The sequence below is a fragment of the Phaethon aethereus genome (assembly GCF_964289735.1).
Source record: "Phaethon aethereus genome assembly, chromosome: 2".
Taxonomy (NCBI): domain Eukaryota; kingdom Metazoa; phylum Chordata; class Aves; order Phaethontiformes; family Phaethontidae; genus Phaethon; species Phaethon aethereus.
This window is the reverse complement of record NC_138582.1, coordinates 94231867-94256972: the sequence shown is the minus strand read 5'-3', so window position 1 is coordinate 94256972 and position 25106 is coordinate 94231867. Positions and strand designations below refer to the sequence as shown.

At 41.8% G+C, this 25106-nt stretch overlaps 1 protein-coding gene across 1 annotated transcript in view; it reads right to left on the bottom strand.

Moving 5' to 3' along the window:
- GMDS (GDP-mannose 4,6-dehydratase) overlaps positions 1-25106 on the bottom strand; it is a gene marked incomplete at its 3' end in the record, with an annotated part of 432088 nt that overhangs the window by 52787 nt on the left and 354195 nt on the right. The window contains exon 9 of the mRNA XM_082014902.1: positions 20301-20397. Coding sequence (XP_081871028.1) covers positions 20301-20397 — 97 coding nt within the window. The remainder of the gene's footprint in view (positions 1-20300; positions 20398-25106) is intronic.

Below are 25106 nucleotides of genomic sequence, written 5' to 3'. Positions count from 1 at the left end.
AACAGAACTGTGAAGCCAACACTACTCTTCCTACACTAGACAGACTCAAAAGAGGGAAGATTCTCCGGGAAACATCTATGTTAAGCTTTGCCAAGAAAGTGTGTTTTCTCAACAAGAAATGACGCTATCTATTTGCTTTCTCCCAGACAAGTAAACAAATTATTAACTCGATTATTTCACATTTTGGACATGGCACCAATCACAGCTTTGATAACGAAACTCCTTTGCACTTTGGAGCTTTTAGCTTGAGGAGCCCCCTGAAATGCATAAAAAAATACTTGGGAGCCCATAGTGGGAATTCAGTACAATAAATACCTGGAGCAAAGATGATAATCTATTTCCCCTCCACAGAATCAACAAGACTAAAGACTGCCCACTTGATTGTGTCTCTTTCCTCAGGGCAAGTCAGAGATGCAAGTCAAAGTTCCTTGCTTGACAGAAACACAGGAAGAAAGAAAAAAAAAAAGCCTGAATTTGCAGTCTGGATGGGTCACGCTTGGTGGCAGATGTGGTGGGCTGCTGCTATATGGCATTTCTTACTGTCTGACTTTGAATGTTTTGAGGCTAAGAGCCCAGAGTCTGGACCTCTTTCTGAGCAAGTCAAATTACACTTAACCACATAGCCACATTGCCCCATCTGTGACCTCTTCTCATAGATTGGAAGGACCCACCCTCTCAGTGAAAGACAGTTAATTGCATCTCCATGATAATTTAGCCCAAAGACTGCTAGTAAGTAGAGGCTATCAATTGTGTTGGAAGTATGACTGCTGCTTTTTGTGTTCCAGATTACTATCCACCAAGGATTTCCTAATGCCATTGGACTCTAGCCCATATATGCAAAGACAATCTGAAGTGTTAAATGAGATGCTTGAATTGAATTGTAGCTCTTGCTATGGCCAATGCAGATTATTTCCACTGAGGAAACCACCTCCTTTCTTAATTGCAGGGAGGTGTTTTACTTACTCATTTTATGACCAATGTTTGCATCGCACACAGAGATAGCTGCGAACTCACAAAAGTAAAGTAGGTATTAAAAAGTTTCCAAGGTTGCAAAGAGCCCAGTAACTTAATAAAAAGGTGTTTAAGAAGCCAAGCATAATGTATGTCATGTTACACCAACCCTAGATCAAGGGTTTAGGACTGAATACACAGAGAACTTCAAAGTCACAAAAAACTTCTTAAGTTGAAAATCTTGCTGAAGCAATAATTATTGTTTTGCTTTCCCAAAGAACATTTTTATTTTGGAGAAATATTATCCCTTTCACCTCAAAATGCAAGTAACTTGGACATTGAAAAACTTCCATCAATTTAACTCTGAAAGTGTACAATGACTCTTCTGCTTCTCTGCATAGCTGTTGCATTTCTCCAGCCCAAAGTCAGAACTGTTACTGAATACATGCGTGATTTTGTACTTGTACTCTTCTGTGTTGCCTAAGTAGAATTTGTTATTCTCGGCTCATAGCACCCCCAAATGAAACACTGGCATTCTATCCAAAGGAAACTGAATAAGACAGAAAACACCACTTAGTTGCCACCTTAGTCACTACTGAAGACAGTCATGCTTGGGCAAGGTTACCTGCAGTAAATATACTGCTTTCCTTTATCATGTCAACAACTCCCATCAGTCAGTATTAGCTGATTTGGAAAACCAAGATCACTTCTGACACAATGATAATATAAACCTTTGAACAGGGTAAGACTGGTGAAATAAAATACTTGTTTTCCAAAGGATGAAAATTTACAGCTAAAGTAATCCTTCACTCAGTGTCTCTGTCTTTCCACTGATCCTGGCTGTGGGGGAGTGTTTATACCACAACCCTGCCGAACTACAGACCTTTTCAGAGTGCTCTAGCTTTGCTGGCAAGCATTTCAACCCTAAGGGCCAAGACACCAGCCACCCCTTCCTTCCTTTGTGAGTAACCCTGGAGGGGATGCCTCGCTCACAAATTCCACTCCAAAGCACGACTCAGGATCCCAGGGATCTGTCTGCAGCTCTGAGGTCCAGTGTCCCTCTATGTCTCTAATGTTAGGATGATTACTGTCAGCTATTAATGTGGACTGAGTTTGGGAGTGAATTAAGCATGGCATCACTTGCTTTTTTGCTTCAAAGCTGACTTTCGATTGGTCACAGCATGTAAGTGAAAGCATCTGAACGGTAATGGAGCTATAGCACTTGTATATAGCTATAGTCACACAGGAGGGGAAAGTTTTATAAACTCATTCTTTAAACGAACACTTCAGAGCAGCTGTACAGCGATACTCATAAGCCATCTAACTGCAGCATTTCTTCAGAAAAAAGCAGAGGAAAAGAGGCAAACGTTTACAAATTGACAGGACAAACTGCTAGCGTGGCCAGCAGGTCAAGGGAGGAGATTCTGCCCCTCTACTCCGCTCTGCTGAGACCCCACCTGGAGTCCTGTGTCCAGCTCTGGAGCCCTCAGCACAGGGAAGACATGGACCTGTTGGAGCAGGTCCAGAGGAGGGCCACCAAAATGATCAGAGGGATGGAACACCTCTCCTATGAGGACAGGCTGAGAGAGTTGGGGTTGTTCAGCCTGGAGAAGACAAGGCTCCGGGGAGACCTTATTGCAGCCTTCTAGTACTTAAATGGAGCTTATAAGAAAGATGGGGACAGATTTTTTAGCAGGGCCTGTAGTGATAGGACAAGGGGTAATGGTTTTAAACTGAAAGAGGGCAGGTTTAGACTAGATCTAAGGAAGAAATTTTTCACAGTGAGGGTGGTGAAACCCTGGCCGAGGTTGCCCAGAGAGGTGGTAGATGCCCCATCCCTGGGAACACTCCAGGTCAGGTTGGACGGGGCTCTGAGCAACCTGATCTATTTGATGATGTCCCTGCTCATTGTAGGGAGGTTGGAGTAGATGACCTTTAAAGGTCCCGTCCAGCCCAAAGATTCTATGATAAGACAGGACTGTGTGTGTGTGTGCAAGCAGTTCTTCCAATTACCTTAACACAAAAAAATGTTCCCTGCAATTCCCTTTCTTGCCCTGCCCTTCACTCCCCTTACAGACACTCTGCTGAAAACCCTCACTGAGGGGCGTAAAGCATTTTGTTGAGAGCACTCACTCTTCAGACAGTGGGATCCCTTTTGTGAAAATACACCACATAAATGAAACCTTGGCTCCACTGAAGGCTGTGGCCAGGATTTCAGCCTCCACCTGACTCTGATAATTTCCATACTTTACCTATTTGGCCTCTGTATGCTGCAAGGTGGTCTACAGCAGGCACCAGCACCACAGTACATCAAAATCAATTTCACCTCAAGAACCAATGGCTCCATTTGTAGTGTCAAGTGTTAAGCAATCTGTTTCACAGCCCACAACTTACAACCATGCCAATTCAACTATTTTCCTAAGAGGAGGTACACCATTTGTAAGGCTACCATCTTGTTCTCCACTCATAATAGTTCCCAAGGTTCTCATTTCATTAACCTTAGCGCGCTGCCTTGGCAAAAGTTTACAAGCAGGAAGGGTAAATAATGAGATGTACTTCGTGCGAAGATGCCAAAGTCCAAATGTTGTTGTAGCCAGGTTATAACTCACAGCATCATAAAATATTCCCTAGATCTGCTCTGCTACAACACAGATACCAATCACTTTGTTATTTTTGAGCATAACACCAAGGAAACTAGGCAAGAAAAATCAGTAATAACAACTATGACATATTCACCACTCACAATTATCTGTTGTCATTTATCTTTCCTATTGCTGAAGCTGTCACTGCTTAGCATCTTTTTTTTTAGTGTTGCACTCATTAGCCAATACCCATAAACAGAGGTATTTATTTTTAATAGTGCTCCCTATTAAAAATCCCTTATAAAATTCTACGGTTTTCTACACTAACGGTCCCTAGTGCTTTGTTTTACAGAAGTGTTAGGATAGTGCTCTGGGCAATTACTCAGTAGTATTGGAGTACAGGAGTTGTTAACCTATGGCTCTGAATCAGCAAAGCTATAAATATACACTAACATGTTACTTAATTTAAAGAATGGTAAACTTCCAAACATCTGTGCTTCTTCAGATAACCTTCTGCAAATACACCCAGACAGGGACTTTAAGAGATGGGTAATAGAAACATGTATCAGAATAGAGAACCAAGGAGAAATATCCACATTGTTGGTGATTCTGGCAGGGGAAAAAAGTTTCCTTCAATAAAAAGCAAAAGATTTTGGTTTTCTTTCTATGTAGTAAACAGCAGATTTTTATAGGTGCTTTCAGTCTACTATGAAGCTGTGTGAAAAACCTTGTCAAACAAATCCGAGAAAGTACCAATTTGGCTGTGAAGTTCTGTCATTTTCTGTTTTGTAATCTTGTCCCTGGCTAAGCATAAGCAACTGTACAACATACAGACTTTGTAGCTCTTAAGAGAGTGTAAGAAACACTTTCCAAAAGGCACTGGCTGAGTTCTCGTGAACCCCTTTTTCCCTCTTTTACGACTCCTCAGCAACTGAACTGGTTGCAGGCTGCTCTGTAGAGCCGTCCCTCCAGCTGGTGTTTGCCTCATGACAGAGTTGCACATGGATTACAACTCCCAGCAGTCACTGAGCACTGTTTAAATGGGATTTAAACAGAGAAGAAAGAGAGAGAAAGCACATGTATGTGCAAGGCACATGCACCTCATCAAGAATGAACACCAAATCAAGTTCTGTTTCACTTACTTACCAATATCTGGGGAAAAAAAAAGATCAAAAAGTTGGACTCTCTCCCCTTCTTTGCCTGTAGAGTAATTCCAGGCATGGGCTTTTTTTGCTTTTGTTCTGGCTAAGCGCCACTTGGGATTCTTGGGGATCTTTTTAAAAGGCATCTCCTAGAATAAAACCTAAAGTTCTCTTTCTGCAGAAAGATTGAGGAGGCATTTGTGCGTTCAGCTAGCTGGGCAGCAAAAGCAGAGAGCAGCAGTAGGCGCTGGCGACAGGTGCCGTACAATTCATCTAAGATGAAACCTCATTTACCTCCTACCATGTTTTAGTCATTTTGAACATAAAATACATCTTTTGGAAGTACGCTGTGAGGGATGTTCGTGAAGATACCTTGCAACTACTGAAAATGTGCGCTGGTTTGAAATTTATAGTAACACAGTTACCAGTATAACACTTGTGCGATATAGCCAGCAAACCACTACGTCATAATAATTTTTCTGCATGAAGGTTAAATTTGTAAAATTGGCTAACAAGTTGGTAGTGAAGACCATGGCTATATGCCAGATATTCTCATTTTCTTTGTATCTTCCTTTAACTACAGGCACACGAGAGCTTTATAGTCAAAAAATGTGTCAGTACAAATATTTGAGTTTATAGTTGGAGACCATTAATTTGAAACTCTACTACAAAGAAAGAAGGACCTAAAATTTCATAACAGGTTTCCATTGATCCACCAAAGTGTGGAAAGTACTAATGAAAGGACTGTAAAAAATTTAAAGATAGTATCCAAGGAATTTCCAATAAGAGGATGAGGTCCTTGGGTATCAGGGCGCTGAAAATCTGTCTTGTTACCCAACCAGTGAACTAGGTTTGGTATGCTTGCTTCAGCTTTTGCATGCAGGTGGAAGTCTGCATTTATGGGTCAGAATCTTAATAGATGTAATAAATAGGTTCCCACATGTGTTTCTCTAAAAGCTTAGCAAAGACACAATGGTGATTATTACAGTTTGTATCTAAAAAACTCTGCCATCATCAAGGACCTTCCTGCTCTACCTGTGCCACAAACCAGGACCCAAAGAAATTTTCCTGCACAAAAAGTTCGTATTCTGAGGCCATGCTGCACATTACTGAATTAGCTAACAACATGAAGCCATACTGTTACTGTGACAAACACAGGGTTTTATATGAGCTAATTTACCGTGCTTCTGCTGTACTGAAGCATTTCACACTGTTGTATCCAGATTGTTTCCCCTACTCAACCTCACTCATGAGGGCAAGTTGCGTGCACATGCCCTCTGTACATGAAACGGAGCACAAACAGAGATACAGGGCAGTGCGAGGAGGCAACAGCAAACAACAACAGTCGTCATCAGGATGCACAAGAAGTCATAGCACATCATTAGTATAGTGATTTTGGAGGGCAATAAAAGAGTTTTCAGGAGCGATCTGAGGGTACAAAAGAGAAATCTGTTTGCTTACTTTGCAGCAGCAATCAATGGGGTGCATTGTACAGGGAGCAAAAAAGAAGCAACAAAACAGAACGCTTGTAAGCTCCCCCTCCCCAAAGCATCCCCTTATTAGGCAAAATAAGAATGAATTTGGTGGATGAAAACAATCCAAAGCAAAACAATATCTGGGACATGAGCAAATGATTTTGTCAGCATGCCTGGAACTTAGTTTTGGAGGGAGCCGTGTCTATATTTATGCCTAAGGCCATGTGAATATGCAAGGCCACTTACCAATATGATATTCAATGTGATGATTTTAGTTCAGGTCCACATGAGGTCTATCAGGCTCAAGGTCCTATGTATCTTTTTTTTTTTTTTTGAGGAAGCCTAAACTTGCAGCTGAAATGTACTCGATTTGACACAAAAGCAGTACAGGAAGAGTCTATCAAAGAAGGATATTAATCCTTTTCACAGTGCTAGGCTTAACTGTACAAGTGTTTCTGGAAATGTTTAATAGAACAAAAGTATTTGAAAAAATAAAAAAAGAAAAAACTGCAGGCACAGCTGATGTAAATTTTTTTTTTAATAATAATTTTTATATTGCCTAAATCCCTAAAGTCAGTGTCTGGACTCTGTCTGGAAGCTTCCCAAAAAACACTGCTTGTCAACACCCTTTCCACAGAAATGAGTCTGTTTACCTCCACCAGTGCATTGTCAAGTCATCTCTTCCCATGCGTATTACAGTTTAAATTGGTATCCTTACAGAAAAGTCTAACCTCCTCTTTCCTTATCCAGGAATCTCTCTAATAGCTAAATCCCATGTTAAAATAATTTATATCAACAGAATGCCTTTTTTCAGAGTGCATCTCTACAGAGATCATTGTAAATACTTAGACGGTACTTATTATGAGAGGGGCAAAATTTGGCCAGTTGATAGCAATGAATGAAAGGGAAACTCAAAAAATTCTAACTGGATATTCATTCAACTTGAATCCTGATCCAAAATGAACTTTTGCCTCTTGAGGAACTTGATAAAAAGTTCCTTCCTCTGCCTCAACAACCTACTAAAGGCTTTGGGAAGAGAGACACGGGTGTGATACATCTGCTGGAGTGTGCCAGTCTCCTGAACTGTCTTTCACAGGCTACACAGGATCCCTGAGAAAGCCTTCACATGACCCAGTGTGTGAGGGCATTCTCAATATACTGTCGTGTGAACTTTTGCTCATTGGCAGCAGCAAACAGCGTCAAGCTGAGTTCTCGGAAGTTAAAAAAGACAGTGGAAGAACGTGAGGGACAACTGACATTCTTCAGGCTTTACAGTAGTAGTAGCTCGTAACAAGGGGAAAGTTGATACACAAACCAAGGATGCATTCGCATCTCATGCATTTAGCTCTTTCTGTCACCAGCAGTCACTGGTATTCATTGGTGCGTGGAAAATGAGTTATTGACTATGTTCCTCTGACCACTGTGCATATCCTTTCAGCAGACCCTTTCCTCTTCCCACCATAAATGGGACAATCCTTGGCAGCCTCAGCCAAAAGAAACAGTGACTCCAACCACTTGGGCACATTTCTAAATGGTCTCTCCTAGCTCGAAGTCTTGGTAACTCATACCGAGATACATGAATGGCAGCTTTCTGTGTTGCCCCAGTGCTGTAGCTAAACCTTCCAGTCAGTTGCTTGTATGTCAATGTACAAAATGCCCATTTGATGAACTCTGGCATATAATGCTGATCCTCACAAAAAACCACAGAAAGAACATAGAATCATAGAATAATTTGGATTGGCAGGGACCTTTAAAGGTCATCTAGTCCAACCCCCCTGCAAGGAGCAGGGACATCTTCAACTCGATCAGGTTGCTCAGAGCCCCGTCCAACCTGACCTGGAATGTTTCCAGGGATGGGGCATCTACCACCTCTCTGAGCAACCTGTTCCAGTGTCTCACCACTCTCATTGTGAAAAATCGCTTCCTTAGATCTAGTAAAAATCTAACCTCTTTTAGTTTAAAACCATTACCCCTTGTCCTATCACTACAGGCCCTGCTAAAAAGTCTGTTCCCATCTTTCTTATAAGTTCCCTTTAAGTACTGGAAGGCTGCAATAAGGTCTCCCCGGAGCCTTCTCTTCTCCAGGCTGAATAACTCCAACTCTCTCAGCCCATCTTCATAGGAGAGTTGTTCCATCCCTCTGATCATTTTTGTGGCCCTCCTCTGGGCCCTCTCCAACAGGTCCATGTCTTCTCTGTGCCGAGGGCTCCAGAGCTGGACGCAGTACTGCGGGTGGGGTCTCAGCAGAGCGGAGTAGAGGGGCAGAATCTCCTCCCTTGACCTGCTGGCCACGCTTCTTTGGATGCAGCCCAGGATACAGTTGGCCTTCTGGGCTGTGAGCGCACATTGCCGGCTCATGTCCAGCTTTTCATCCATCAGTACCCCCAAGACCTTCTCGGCAGGGCTGCTCTCAATCCCTTCATCCCCCAGCCTGTACTGATACAGAGGGTTGCCCCAACCCAGGTGCAGGACCCTGTACTTGGCCTTGTTGAACCTCGTGGTGTTCACAGAGGCCTACTTCTGAAGCTTGTCCAGGTCCCTCTGGATGGCATCCTGTCCCTCAGGTGTGTCAACCGCACGTCTCAGCCTGGTGTCATCTGCAAACTTGCGGAGGGTGCACTTGATCCCACTATGTCATTGATGAAGGTCCTAATACAGATCCCTGAGGGACACCACTTGTCGCTGATCTCCATCTGGACATTGGGCCATTGACCACTACCCTCTGGATGTGACCATCTAACCAATTTTTCGCCCACTGAACAGTCCACCCATCAAACTCATCCCTCTCTCTCCAATTTAGGGAGAAGGATGTTGTGGGGGGCTGTGTACTGTCATGTACCTGCACACAGGGATGGTTTCTCCCAGAAGTTTCTCCCCAGAAATCATGGCCCTGACACCTGCTTCCTCTGAAAGCAAATCACTAGCTGAAGTAGCTGCTGGATGCAGATTTTTGCATCTGGGGTATTCTCACTCATAGAAAGCTGTGCTATCAAGAGTATCAAAGATAATTGTTCCAGGCATTAGTCTGGAGTAGGAAATCCTTCATAAATCCATATTTAAGAACTTAATTAAGCCAATCATGTCTTTTTTTTTTTTAACTCTATCCAGCAGTTAAGGCAAAGTAGAACTAATTGTTGTTGCTAATACTAGAAGGCAAAAATAAGAATACTTCTTGTGAGCTTTCCAGCACACAAACTGCCTGTCAACCATTACCAACTCCCTTTGGCTGTTCTTCAAGTGCACAAAAGTCTTCATGGTTGTGAATCTCTACTGTTGTGAATAATGCACCTTCCTTGTGTTTCTGTTTTCACTCCCGTGTCCACTTTCCCCTTGTATTCATTGTGCCACATAGCCATTGAATTATTATAGAGGTGGGTGGCTTACCTTTAGGGCTAGTCAGGTTCTAATCATGCCAACTTTTTGTTTACAGTGCCTGAGCTGCCTGACTCTTTTGGGATTCACTTCATCAGTCAAGATTAATTTTGGTTTTTATTTTAAGCCTAGAAGCTGTCCAGAAGGCATCTAACAAATATGTGAAATACAGAGATAATACCAATAAGCACCTTGCAGAGGAGACAAAGAAAGAAAGGTCAGGAAAAACACCTAAGTACTACCCTGGATACTCATCTGCAAGCCCTTTCAGCCAACTATGTGCAGGATAAAAGACTGTGGTAACCTTATAGGATTAGCACTACAGAAGAACTGTTTAGAGTGAGGAGCGAATGTCACAACATGTGATCAGCGGTGACACTGCAGTATAAGAGGCCCCAGTAGGCTTTGTTTCATAGCTATGAAAACAGTGCACAGAGCAAATTTGGCCCTATCACTCACCTGAGCTCTTCCTAAAACCTCACATTTCCTCTGTTTCCAATTTCACCTTCACAACCCACTTTTTAATCTCCCCCAACACATGGAAACAGAAACTATGATCAAGAGGGAAATGTTGCCAAAGATTAGAGACTTGGAAGTTTACAGCTGTTATCTAAGGGAAAACGATAGTGGCAGCCAATTGTTTTAGTCAGAAGTCTTTGTTCTTGTAAAGAAGCTTTAATATATGTTTTTGTTTTCTAAATCAGAAGGTGGAAGTGTAGTATTTTATGGGTCAAATAGAAGAAAAAATAAAAATAAAAGCAATTCAACTCCCAGTCACCCAATCTGGAAATTTGTAAAACTAAGGTCTGCAAAGCACTAACTTGGTAACAGCTGTAGTGAATTATAAACATGAACTTGTCACAGATTACTGTAAAAAACCAGACAGGCATCCTATTTTAAAACATATTTTTTTGTTTTCATTATTGTTAATCCACCTTTCCCCTTACAGCTATTCAATACAAAGCATGACTGCAAAGTAGTACCAGTTCAGCAATCTGGAGGAAAGGAAGAAAAAAAAAGTAGTGTTTTGAAAAATTACAGAACCATGTTCCAAAAAGAAAATCTGATTTAAAAACTCATTTCTGTTCAGCAGTCAAGTGGTCTGTTTTGAATTTCAATGGCTATCTGTAGCACTGAGGTTTCCGTGTCATTGCATACAGAAAAAGCTGACGAGGAATGGTGCTGTCTTACTCCATTCCTAACCACAACCCGGTAGATAAAGTCTGAAGTCACTAGTCAGCTGAGAGCTCTACCAAGACTATTAAAATGCACTGGCAAAGCTGGAGGAAGAAATTTAAATGAAGCCAGGTTAGATGTTTCAAAGGGATGAGTGACTGATCCTGTTTTATGTTATGCCAGACAATGCTAATAGTTTAAACACTAGCTCTGTCAAGTGAGAAATAGATGTATTATTGTCTGTGAATTATTAAAATTGACTTCACCTACTCACCTTTAGACTTTTCTGGCTGAAAAGAAAAAAAAAATCAAGAAAAAAAAGTCTTGCAAGGGAGGCATGCACTCTTAATCTATTACTAATGTCTTCTTGAATCCTGTTAATATTTTTCATATTGTCTGCTTTGGTGAGCTCAGGCACTATATGTGAGGAATGAGCAAAAAATTCCAGCTGATCCTAGGCATAAAGCTCTTTAATGTTTAAGTCTCCCCTGCCCTGCAGATAATTACTGTCTCCTCTTTCACCCATCCAGCTGGGACATCAGACAATTTGGGGAGCGTCCAAGATGGGCATGAAGATCCATTTCCTGGTTCATGACAAGTACTGTAGATGTTTATGCCACAGAGATAATTTTCTAGGGTTTTATTCAGCAACAAAAAAACCTTAAAAGTTGTTTAGATCTATAAGGCTCAGTTTCCCATGAAACTCAACCATACAAGCTCTCCTTGAACACTAGGGAAGTACCAAAGGTAATAAAAAAGAGTTAACAATGTAAAATGTTTTTAAGTTCTGATTGCTACAGGTTTTTAGTGGAATACGAAGATGAGACATGAAGATACGGGAGGTGGCTAAGTACTCATCAACATCATCATCACAGGGTAGTAACCATAACAAAGGTCCCACCTCTTCATGCCTCCACCATGAAGTTGTTAATTTACAAATGATGTCTCTGAAGGTGATAGAGGGGAAAGGTGAAGGTTTATTTATTTTTTAAACCACCACTTCCAAACCTCCACTTCCTTTCAACCATTTGCTCCTTTAAAAGAAACTATAAATGGTGAAGGACAGAGATACAAGTCTGAACAAAAACTTACTGTTTTTTGGGGGAGACAGAAGATCTGTAGGATCAATCTAAAAGAAACCCTGACTACCCCCGAAAAGTACCCTCACACCCCCCAAATTAGGCTTTCCTTAGAAAAACTGAAAAAACAATTTTGTTCTCTTTTTTTTTGAGTAGAATATTTTTTGGCTTTTTTTCCTCATAGTTAAAGTTAAAACATTCCACATTTTCTACAGAAATAAACTTCAAATAACTAAAGAAATAAAAGAAGAAAGTGAAAGAAACCCACTGTAATTTTTGGACTGTGAAACACTTGAAAAACATAAAACGAAAGCTTTTGGAGACAAACCCCCAAACCCTCCTGCTTCCTCAGGACTGGCTGCCTCTTTATTCACTCCTTCTAACCTGGTCCATACGGCCCTTTCACGCTGCCCTGGGGTGCCCCTCAGAGGGACAACTGCACTCTGATAATGTCTTCAGCAGCACCAAAGAAACACCAATACATATTTTGCAGGAGGTGGCGCAGGATTTTGAGAATCAGTGGCTTAAAGTACCATCTTTCAAGCAGGAAAAATATTAGGTGCCATGGCATACCCAGGCTCAAGCCAGCTGTGCCCCCAGCAAACCACTGACTGGAAGACTTTGTGCTGGAAAAGCTGATGTCAAGGCATCTGCTGACCCAAACTCAGCAGAAGCTGCTTTTAACAACATTAAAACTATCTCATGTCTTCTCAGATGAAACACATGAACACTGTGGCTGTCATCGTCCTTTGTGCACCCACTCATCCATAAAATAAAGTACAAACATCTGAAGGCAGGCAAGCTCTTGCGAAGGCGGGAGAAATTAGACAGGAGTCTAGTGCTTAATTCCAGATTTGCTGAAAGAAACCTCACCTCTGTCTCATATCCTCTGTATTCAAAAGCCATTTTTATTTTCATATAAATCATGTCATTTATGGTTCTGCGCTGCCATTCTAAAACCATTGCAAGAGTTGAGTAGGTACAGCACACTTAAAAGAAAAGGTTACAACATGGTGGGAAACACAGTCAAAAATGTGAACAGTGTTGTTAATGTATTGCTTGACTTTTAAAATCCCATTGTAAAATAAGATAAACAGCATCTGAAAGGGAGACAGATCTTCAGATGTGCTCCCACTTTCGAATGCGAACCAGCAATCAGGTCTGTAAGTGACCTCAACCACTGCTGACACCAAGGTCTTCAGAAAGCCCTGGTGGGAACAGTTTTGTACTGAGCCTCTCTGCCAGTACTCCAGTCCCACTGTGCACTCCAGAGTGTGGTCTGAACCACAGTTTGCTCTTTTGAATATCTGATCTCATGTAGGAAATGGGGAATAGTGTGTGGGTGGTGGAAACCGTTGGCAGGAGGGCATACTCGGCAGTTGTGACAAATACATCTTTGGTGCTGCCTGAGCCTGGACTTCTGTCGTGGCTTTTGCCTGCCCCAGGCTTTCTCCCACCCCCATGACTTCCCTTCAGAGGCTTTGCATTTCCCACCACATCTGCTGGAACACAGGGAGTGTTTGTATGGGACAGGCATAGGACAGGCGGTGATAAGAAAACAAGGGATGGTCCAAATGAGGGTGAGACAACAGACAGAGATAACAAGGGGGAGGAGGAGGCCAAATGGCAGGCCAAGAGAAGGGGGAGGCAAGGGGATAAGAAGTGAGATAAAGAGAGACTTTCTGTGCATGAATAAACATGAATAAGTGAAGAGGTGGCAGTAAGACCCCCCACTGCCAGGAAGGCAGAGAAGAATTACGGGCAGGAAACGTCACTGCAGGAACAGTTGATTAAAACTACAAACTGCATGAACTTGGTCTAATCCTGTCTTGCCTGCAAAGCCACCCTAAGAGAACCTGGCTAAAGAAACTTGAGCTATTTCAGCATTTCTGCTCCCAAGTACCGTGCTCACGTACAATGGGGCAGGCAAACAAGAATGATCAGCTGGCACCTCCCAAGTTCCCACAAACGTTTGGGCTGGCCATCTCAGTTCCCATCGCAGATGAATTGCTTTGCTTCGTATTAAGATGCAGCAATGCACGTAAGCACACTTAGCTCCAAGTATGGAAACTGTCCCTATTAACTATTCATGCCCTTGAAGTGAAGCACTTGCTTGGATGCTTGACTGAATCAGGGCCTAATTAAGGAGGTAAACAGCCTTCTATCCTCATTCACCTCTCCCTCAGCCTTAATCCTCCAGTCACCTAAGTTTAAATTAAAAATCTCTTTTCAGGAGTTGAGCCTGGATCTGTCACATCCAAGATTGCCACTAATTGCTATGTGTCAACAGCGTTTAGAAAAATGAGCAATGAATTAAAACCACCAACCCTTCTGCTTGGATGACAGCTTTATCTTTACACAGTGGCTGTTCAATGGGGTTGCAATCTCTCTACTCACCCAGAGTGGAAAATTGCATTGCCCAAAGTCAGTTGGAGATTTCTTCAGCTAGTCTGAACATTTATGAAGAAAAACTATTGATCTTGTATATGAACATGTGGTGCAACACCCAGGGTGCAAAAGCACTCCAACTTAGACCCCAGGAGGTAAGGCCACCCTCTTCCTCTGGCTAGTCTTTTCAGATAGTTGTGATATTAGGGAATCAGAAAACAGACTCAGAGACAGGCTGATGTTCTCAGGAAGATCAATGAAGATGTGAAGGTCACAGATGACACATGGCTGGTTTCAAAACCTCAGGAATGACAGCAGAGAAAGAGGTGGTGAAGGAGGAAGGGGAACAGAGCCAGCTGTAGAAGCTGCCAGAGAAATATTTTGTTGGAGGCACAGCAGAGGAGGAGCAGGATGACGCAAAGAGAAGCAACCGAATAAAGCACAGCGTATGAGGACTGCAAACAGTGGTGTCCAGAGGGATTCCTTTACTGGTTGCGCCTGTCTAATACTGATGTAATGAGCTAGTTATGAACCAAAAAGTCAGAAATCTGTGTGGGAGTGTTGGAGGGGCACATATGAGGTATCTGTTCCCACAAGAAAGGAGGTAAGCTAGGGCTCCTGCTAAGAGTCTGTTAAGAGGATTAAAAAAGACAGTGAGCAAGACTGGACATGACTCTGCTGAAGCTTCTCCGGTTTGGTGGCATATGGAGAGGAAAACCTGATAGCAAAAATGATCTTCCTATCTTCTAAGGAACAACTAAGATGACCAAAATCAGAGTGAGATAAAAAAGTAGAAAGCTACCTGTGGAGGGACGGCTGTGTCCACTAGGAAGGGCGGCAGAGCACAACGCCGTCAGGCTCTCCTCCTAACTTTGCTGGCACCTCATGATCTCGCTCAAATACTGTAGTCTGTCTGCTCTGCCATACATGTGTTTCAGAAGCAGAAACACAGTGGTACTATTTTTTTAAAACCTTTTTCACATGCTCATCGAGAAACATTTAAAATATGTTAAATGCTCAGTGCCTGGTAGGTGCAGAGACAAGTTACTACTAATCGTTATTTTACTTGGCTGAATTTGACATGTATGTTTTCAGAGATACCTCTGAAATGCCTGATATAAAAGGCCTTAACTAAAACAAACAAAAAAAATCTACTGCAGGTTTTATTAGCAGGAGGGACAAATAAAAGGAAGAGGGTGGCAAAGCAATGCAGAGATAATGTTGAGTTTGAAGTAAGGAAAGATACAAACATTTTGGCTGACACACCAGCAAAGTCAGCTTGGAGGAGAATTAAGGACAACAGAGGTAATCATTTACCAAGGCAGTAGTTTTCAGATGTTGACATACATTTTCAGAACAGAGGGGAAGAAAAAAACCAGATAAGAGAAGACTGTCAGAATTATGACAACTTGCAACTTCTTTACTTGGCTGCTAGTGAGGAAAATAGACAGGAAAATCATCTGAAGATTATTCTTCCTTGAATGCTCCCATTTAATTTTCATGAGTATTAATACAGGCCACATACTGACATTGATGAGCAAAAAGATCCTTGAGGAAGGGAAGCACATGTTTCCTCGTGCAGACATCCGAACAGTTTACAGTTACAGGCAGCTCTGAACTTAAGAGTAGGAAATGAAGCTTGTATGAAAACTAGGGTGGAAGTGCGGGGCATTTAGGGTTTTGTGATCATGGTTTCATTAGACTCTAAATGCTCTTCAGGGCAGGAACACTTAGAGGAGTACAGAAATGTTTTTGACTTTAAGAAAGCTGACTTTGGGAGAATGTGATATGCCCCAAGGAATTTTTACTGGAATCCTATGAAACATGGGAACCATAGAGCTGAATTTTTAAGAAACATCTGAAGAGGCTGAAATTTAAAGCCATCCTGCTTAATTCCAAGCAGGAAAAAGGGCAACTGAGGCCAAATGCAGTTAAGTAAAGATGTAAAGTTTAGTGTAAACAACACATAGAAGACTTGGGAAAATCTTATATATCTGTGTGTCTCTAGATATTTAGATACAACGAGCAGTCCTTTGGAAAGTAAACAACCTGGTAAGGAGGGATACAGAACTTCTTAGGAGTTAGAAAGAGCAGTTGTAAATAAGTAATTCCAAGAGCACAAAGTATCTTTTGACTCTGCCATGAATTTTTTTTCCTAACCATTACATGGAGTTTCATTTATATCAGTGCTAGAATGGACTGGGAGAAAAATACTTAATTACTTAAGGCATATAACAAAAGGAAGAAGTTAGCAAGTTCACATGCTCTTTTTTTCTTTGAAGCATAAAAGGCCAGATGACTACTTAAATATTAGCATCATATTGTGACAGAGTTTCCAGGGCTTGCTTAAAGGAAGGAAATTTGCATTGATGTATGTACATCCTCAGAGTTACAGCAACGCCAGCCTATAACAAATGTGATGCATGAACACAACCTGCAGTTCCCATCCTAGGCAAGCTGTAGGACAAACGCAGAAACAGGTGGGGGAAGGAAGGGGAAGAATTCCCTGTAACACTTGCAGAACATTAGATTCAGAGAAAAAACAACATTTACATACGGTTGAAAGATTTTTTTTTCCCCCCCTTTAAAAAAGTAACATAAAATTCCTAACTGAGAGATCTTAAGTTTTGTGATGGCAGGCCAGGCCAGTGAGACCTGGACTTAATCTTCATTGTTGTAGGAAAGGGCAATTAAATGAAGCCAGCTCCTATAGAACTATTAGCTTAGTATCTGCCATGCAAAAATAATAGAGGCAATTTTACTCAAACACCTTAACAGGCATAATTTGATTAGAAGCAATTGTGCAATTCTTGGAGGGAAATTTCTGCATACAAATTAATAGTAATTATCTTGCTGAAAGATAAGAAAATTAAAGACAGGCCCTAATTCTCTAAAAATTACCCAACTTCAGGGGTTGAGAGACCTGATGCTTCCAACATCCTGTGCTGCAGGGCTGCTTGTTTCCAACTGACTGAGGTGGCTCATTGAATTTCAGTTTTAACTTTTACAAGAAATTTAAAATTAATTTCAATATTTTTTTTGCAAATAGATTATTTAAATCCAAGTATAGACTAAGTTGCCTACCTACAATATTAACAGTCTGATTGAAACAAAATTAGAAAAGACTAGTGAGACAATTTCTGAAGTATCTACATTTCACAGGCGAGTAAACTGTAGTGGAAACTTATTTTTACATGCCCGGGCAGCAAACAAGTGTAATATATGACCTTACCAACCATGTGCTAAAAAAGCCTGCAAAATCCGTGAAAGCGTCTTTCACAGTATATCAAGTTCAGTATAAAAAGCAAATTTGTCATGAAGGTCCTGTGAAAAATGCTGATATTAGGGCAGAAGTAATCATTTTTCCCCAACCTTGCAGCAGGTTAGAGTCTCCAAATACAATTAAAAAAGGGCCAGAAAAGATACTGATAGGAATTCAATACAAGCCAAAAGAAATGATTCCAATAGGTTTGTAGTTGGCAAGAGGCAAGGAGGGAAGGAGAGATACAGGCATTAGAAGCTTTAGCAGGAACAATTCCCAAGGCCAGTAAATATCAGGGGGCCCCAAAGCAGTCAAAAGCAGAGTGAAGAGATTTAGAGTCAAGGCATGCAAAGGGTCTACTTAGTTTGACCAGAAGACAGTGTCACATTTCAAGGTTTCTTCTTCAGTACAGCTAAGCTTTTCAATGGGAGGCCTTGACCCCAGGGATCACTAGCTGAAGAAAACAAATGTGTTTTCAGATGAATGTATTGGCACTGTCAGAACTGACTGTACACAAGATTAAATGATATTTATTTTCACTTTCCAGAATACCATGTTAAATTTTAGAGAGACAGACAGACGACAGACAGACAGAAACTTTTCCTAATAAGACATGAGAATCTGAGCATAAAATTTTCTGTGTCAGCCAGGATTGAAGAGCAGAACTCCTGTTAACTGATCTGGCTAAGCCTCCTTCCAAAATGTCAACCTGAGGCTTCCTTTTGCCTTCAGCGGTCTTGGTGAGGGTGGTGGGAGGGGACACATGCCATCAGTCTGTTTCAATTCTCTCACTGCTTTTCCTCGCTTTCTCAGAATGGGTTAGATTTTGGTCTGGCATTTTGGAACTGCACAGATGTGATTCCCTGACTGAAACAAACAGAAGTTTGCCTGCCTTTGATAAGGAACAGAAATAAAATCAGAACTAAAACAACCCAAAAGTGATTCTGGGTACCCATTCTGAGATGCTCTAAAAAGGAAACTTTGATTGAAGGAATTGGATGCCACATCTCTTCGTAGAGGAGTTTGCTCACAGTTCATCTGCATATCCCTTAAGACAAAGGTATTTCAAAACCCATTTTGTGCTTCTATCTTGATCATACTTGAGCAGTTTCACAGCCACCTTGGTTTCCACAGGAACCAAATAGGGACTGTGTTAACCACAAGGCAAGACGGGGGCAGTGGAAGAGAGAGATGGAGCCCAAGGGAAGGTGGCCTATGACAGACCAGATAATTTCAGATAAACATAAGATGTCTACCGAGTTTATATGCAGTGCTATTTCAAGGCCACATTCTGCTCTGTATCTGAATACATCCCTGTACTCATGTATGGATCCACTACCAATTGCATGAGCATTCCCGAGGCACCTGTGCTTATGCACTCTCCCGAAATGGGAAAGTGTATAGTAAGCTGAATTTAAAATCCAGAAATTGGGTTCCCAAAAGGAGACCAATAAAGACAGAGAGGAGACCATGGGATTGCTATTTCAGCAGAAAATGTCTGAGCACATGAATCAGGTGGAACTACAGCAAGGGCTTCAGAATAGCTACAATCTACCAGAGAATTTTGAGGAGTGAATATGTATTTGTTAGTAAGAAGTATGACAAAGCAGGAAAGTGGGTCGCACAAAGCACAGGCTTGTTGGGTCAAGTGTCCTTTTCCTGTTTGGCAAGGCCTTTTGTCCCTGTGTCCTCCTTATCATCCTGACACCTTACCAAAGCACAGAATGACGGACAGCTCTTAATGACTTCCTAGCGTTTGATTCTGATGCACCGGCCCAGCCCTTTTTTGCATATCATGAAAGCCTCTATTCCCCTCTGAATTTCCCCTGTAAATCCCACGTCCACTTCCCCACACGCAGCTCCGCGCTCCCGCCCTGCAATCTGTGTCAGGACAAACATGCTCTGGTCACAACTTCCTTGAATCGGGCGGCTGAAGGCAGCACCTCTGAAGGGGCAGACTGACGGCCGATGCCGCGTCAGCAGCCGCCGGGGCTGGTATCACCCTCCCCAGGAGACATGGACATCCTCTCCTGGGCTCCCACAACACACAATTTGGGCTATTGTTCCCTCTGTCCAGAAAGCAGGTTCTGTCTTGTACCATCTCTGTGCAATGCCACCATCCTGCCTGACTTGGAAATACCGTTTTTTTCCCCTCTCCTAGCATGCTCGTTAGGCGATTTGGGCACGGGGGTTGGCAGCTCAGTCCTGCCGGCAGCATGTGCTGGTTGACCACCCCGGCGGACTTCACTGAGGCACTCCTGGGAGTGAAGATGTGTTCTGCAAATGAGCATTTACTGAGTGGGACCCTGCAAAGCACCTGAGAAAACAAAGCACACGTGCACTTCTAAAATGTGCGGTTTTGGTACCCTCAGTTACAAAGATCTAAGTTGAACAGGGGATGCTCGCTGGATGGAGTTGAAACACTGTCATGAAGACACAGAAGGAGGTACTTCAAAAATCAAGCCTATTAGCCCCCACCTTCCTCTGCTTTCCATTCTTGCAGCTGGAGGAGAAATGACCACATACCCATTCAAGACCAGAAGGAACAACAAGTTGTTTTACACTTTGCTTTGTTTCCCACAAGGTGATGTTTCGGCCCCCTAAGCATCCCCTCTCCCATTCAGAGAGGGTGACCGAAGCGGTGGAGCATCTCTGACGGTGCGAACCCGCTCCTCCTGGGCAGGGCTGCCTGCCTGCCTGTTCCCAGGTAGCTGGCTGCGAGGGGGCCAACAAGCAGGCTAATTTAGAGCTCTAAAAGCTGGCAGCAGGAGCGCAATTAAGCCATTTTCACAGACTGCTGGCCAAATGCAGCAATTTATTGGCTGAGTGATTGGATTATTCATTTGCAAAGCTAAGAGAGGGCATTTTCTTACCACTTCAGTTGGCCTGTAGTACTTGTGATTGACTGTCACATGAATCTTGCCAGTCTCTTTGCATCGTCCTACTTCATTTTCATTCTTCCCTTCCCACCTGTAAAGAAGATAAACATTTAATCAACCCATAATTACTTTAGTGCTCTGATCTTACCAACATTTGGCCTGCATTCATTTACTTGAGGCTGGTGTCAATTCTCCCTGCAGGACAGTATAAACTCATTAGCTATAGGAACAAAGGCAGAGTTTAGACTTGAATGGAGCAACAATGGCTTTTGAAGTCTCTTTGTTTTGGTTCTTGATTCAGCGGAAGGTCTACAATACAGGACTTCCAAATTAAACACATAATGCTAGGGGAGAATAAAACGTCCTGATTCCAGAGTGTCTCATGTATCTGCAAATAAATATGACAGTGAGGTTTTTCATTTGTGGATTGGTTCAAAGTTGTTTTCTTAAAATATTTTATTTCTTGTATTTTGGCCAATACTTTCAGGAATTCTTTAATCTGTTAATTTTATGGATGTGAAGCTTTGTTTGAATAGCGTTAAGCTGCATAATTTAATTTATGCTTAACTAGGAAAAACAAAACAAAAACGGTTCTTGAGTTTTCAGTCCTAGCTTGACATGGCACTTCACATACATGTACTGTAAACAGCACTTACTACCTGTGAGCTGAAAGCCAGCTACTTTGTCCAAATTAGTTTCATATGTGTCGAACAGTCTGCAATTTGCTGTAATTTATGTGATCTGGTTGTGCCGTGAACTATTTTTTTAGCAACTGTCCTGGTCTAAAATTTTGGGAGCAGCAGAGGAGGAATGGTTTGGGGGGTGACTAGCTCTGCTTTTGGAGAGGCCAGTCTGCAGCCTGGAAGCCTGAGGACGCTGCTCCCTCTCAAAACAAATGTTTCAGATGACATAGGTAGGAACGTACACTGGTGTATCAAACCTAATCCATTGAATGTACAAAATCCAGAGTTACGATTGAAACTTTATCTTCTCTTTGTTTTTTGCCTCTAAGTATATATCATGGGGCTATGAACCAGCTTGGCATAAAAGTGTAGTGATGAAATCCTTTACTTTTTTTTGTGTTTAAGTAAAATCTATGTAATTTAAATCAGCACTGTGATTTAGACTATTTAGCCTCAGTCACCAGCAATGAAAGAAAAGCACCCCTTGCCTCCCACTTACTAATTGTACTTCCAGCTCTTGGGACTTTGTCACAAATTTGATTTCTCCTTGCTCCCTTGCCCCCCCGAAGCTCCAAGAAGAATTTAATTCTTTGACAATCTCAGCCTTCATTTTTGAGTTTCTAGCCCTGAGGGCTAAGGAGAAAAGTTGGAAAATGTGACCTCTGTGTACCCATGAATGTTAAAACATCGAAAGGCAGAAGGAAATACCAAATATGCATTATTACTAGTTTTTAAATCCCACGATTTTTAAGCACAACTCATGAGTTTTGGATGACTAGCAAAGCCTGTAGGATGCTTGATACTGGGAACACTTCATATTGAAATAATTTCCAGCAGATAACAGCCACAGTGAAGTCAGCTGTTAATAGTCATGCCATGGTGCTAAAGGTGATTTATAATTTAAATTTTCTTTCTTTTTTGCAGTTGCTCTGTTTGAAGCCTGAACTGCGAAGTTTTCATTCAGAAGCCAAAACTAACATTAGTCCCTCCCTTTAAAGGGCAGAGGGTAAAAATGTGCAGGACTCAAATGAGCTTAATAGAAAACTAACCGTCACCAGTAAAACAACAGGAAGCGCTTAGATCAGGAGACGTCAGCTGTTGTTGGAGGTCACCGAGCAGAGAACCCCATTTAACACCCAACAGGCTCCAGAAGGCTTGGCTGGGCCAGTAAAGACTCACTTAATGTTGCTATCAAAGTTATATAACAATAGAAATAGCTTAAGAAGGAATCTCCACCCGTTTTGTTCAGCCCGGTAATGTGAAAAGTTCACAAGGAAGAAAAAAGTACTTCTCATTGGGAACAAAGTCGCATTTGATAGCCCCACTTCTAATTACTCCTGACACCTCGGCGCTCACAGCTGGGGACACCATACTGCTGATAAAAGAGATTGCACCGGGGCCAGCCTGACACCAGGAGCAAGGCATCCATTTTGCTAACCAATTCCCCCTCCCCTCTTCCTCTAACTGCAAGGAAAGGGGAAAAAAAAAAACCAAACCCACCAAACCCCTCCTCAGTTTATAGTCAAGTTGCAGTCAGAATTGTGAACTGGAAAATGTAATACCAGATTATCCTGAAGCACAAGCGTGGTGGAAGAGGCACGGGCAACCCTGATGTTGCCGTGGTTTTAGATAGCTCCAGCCACAAGGACTACCCAGCTTTCTGCCCCTTAGCGCAGATGCCCAAGTAAGTAAGAAGAGACTCTTGTGTAACTTGGGGGAAAGGCAAAGGATCTCTGGCTAAAGAGAGTTTAGCTAATCAGGGCTGGGCTAAATTTATAGAGGGTGGGGAGTGGATCACCTCCAGCCCCCAGCTGGTGTCAAAGCCCAGGTCTTCCAGGCTTTCCACAAAATGCTGGTCCTAGGGCCTGCAGGCATCGAGCCTCTACAGCAAGACCATTGCCTGCTCCACGCTGAGGAGGCTTCACCCTCTCGCTAAAGCAAAGGATGGGTTTGCTTTCACAGCTGATAGCATCAGCCGTATGCCAGAATGCTCTGCACCCCGAGGAGGATGCGCGGGACCACGCGTTTGCTACTGACAAAGAAGGTTTGATGCCCTCTGCACCTACGAGTCCACATCGAGTGCCTCACTGTTGGAGACAGGTGCTTTGCGATTGCTTAGGGTGATAGTCATTGTCAACTCTGGTGGACACCACTGCTATCACTGACCTCAGAAATTTCTGTAAAACTAAATTAATCACATTTCAGATGCCTGTGCAAGTTTACTTGTTTAAAAGGTTCTTCACCTCAAGAGCTTTCACGCTTTGGATTTACAGAGGAATGGACTGCATTTAACTTAAGGCCAATTCCGTATCTACAGATCACTACTGTTACAATATTTATTATCAGCGGTGATGAATGCTCCTTTTCCTCTTCAACTCTGGAGATTCCAAGTATTTATCATTTCCTGTAACTATTCAATAAGACAACAAGCTTCACGCTATAAACACATCCACAGGTATGGGATGAAGGATGGGGTAGCCACCCGGCAGGGTGTGAGGTGGGCAGGGAAGGACACAGAGGAGCCAGGATAATCAAGGGGGGGCTGGAATAACACTGCAATGGACCAAATGGTCCGAATGGCTGTAACTGAGAAGCAAAAAAACGCAAAATATATATTTTTGAGGTGGTGAAGAAATCAACTAAAAATTAAACCTTTCACAAAAGCACAGATAAACTGAACAAGTATATGCATTTTATCTCCTTGTTCGATCTTTACATAGAAACAGAACTGACAGCATTTTAAAAAATATTCAAAACCACTAGTAGCTACAGCTGTTCAGCCTCTTTACAGAAAATAAAACTGTCACGTACACCTTTTAAATAAAATACATGCAAATAGAAAATATTTTCACTTTTGAAAATGAACATTAAATTAATTAAAAATAAAATATTAGGAAAATGTTGCTATTCCTCCACAGCTAACATAAGATACCATTTTTGTAGATGTCTCGGATTTGTGGCCTTATTTCCGCTACACACACAATTAAGCCAAAGCACTTCATTCTGTCCTGGCACTTTGTAAACAGCAAAACCGACACCATATAACAGACTGTTAATGTCTTTTGCCAGTAATCTTTTGCAAGGAATCTTTAAATATGACCCTTCATATGTTCCTTTGCCACCAACTCAACCACCAACCTTGCCAGCAGCTCTGATGCATCAAAGCAATCAAGGACATAGGGATTGCTTAACCACGATCTTGCGCTTAAATCTAAAGAACAAGTATGCTACCATATAGGGATGTACTTAAATTTTTTTTCAAATGCTCTGACGAATCAGGTCTTCAGTGTTTGTTCACTAAAGGAACACAGTTAAAACAATGCTATTGTTGTTGTTATATTCCCAGCATGGTCAAGCCCAAGTTTCAAAAATCTAAATTGTGATGCCCGACATTATGAGATTTTAAAATGAGCACATGCTAGGCTGCCTGTTTTTTGGTTTCTTTTTTGGTTTTTTTTGTGGGGTTTTTTTTTCAGTTCATTGGAAATCTTTTGAAGTTCTTATCCCTTTACTCCAAATTGTGAAAGTTGGTGTTGAGAAGAAAATGTTTCCTCAAAGAATACGAATGTTTCTGTGAAAATCAAAACATTCTGGAAAGACAATTTTTAGTTTCAAGTAAGTTCTATTACTGTCAAACTGAATTTTGGTGGGTTTTTTTTTTTCCTTTCAGAACGGCTTTAAAAAGTCTTTTAAAGTTATTCTTTCCTTAAAAGGAGGTTAGAAGAGACACAAAGCTGACCAGAAATCAGATATTTTTCCAAACTGCATTTGTGAGAATTATTTTTATTTCATTGGGGGGAAAAAAAAAAGTTGAATTTCTCATGAAACACCTCATTTAATTCTCAACCAGTCTTCCTATAGGAGAAACTCTCATACCTCTTATAAAGTATGAAATCAGATAATTACATTGTTACAGTCTTCAAACCTTAATTTGAGTTTTGAAACAGTAATTAGGTCTGCCTACAAATATCTTGTATCAATAAGAAAGTAATAAAAGCCTGCTTAGTGGGAGGAGATAATTCTCCAGCTGAGGTGGGCTAAATGCTCCCCTAAAACACAGTCTACAGTGAGAACAGTGGTAAAGCGGTGCAGTCCTAAGCGAGGACCCTTGCTCGTG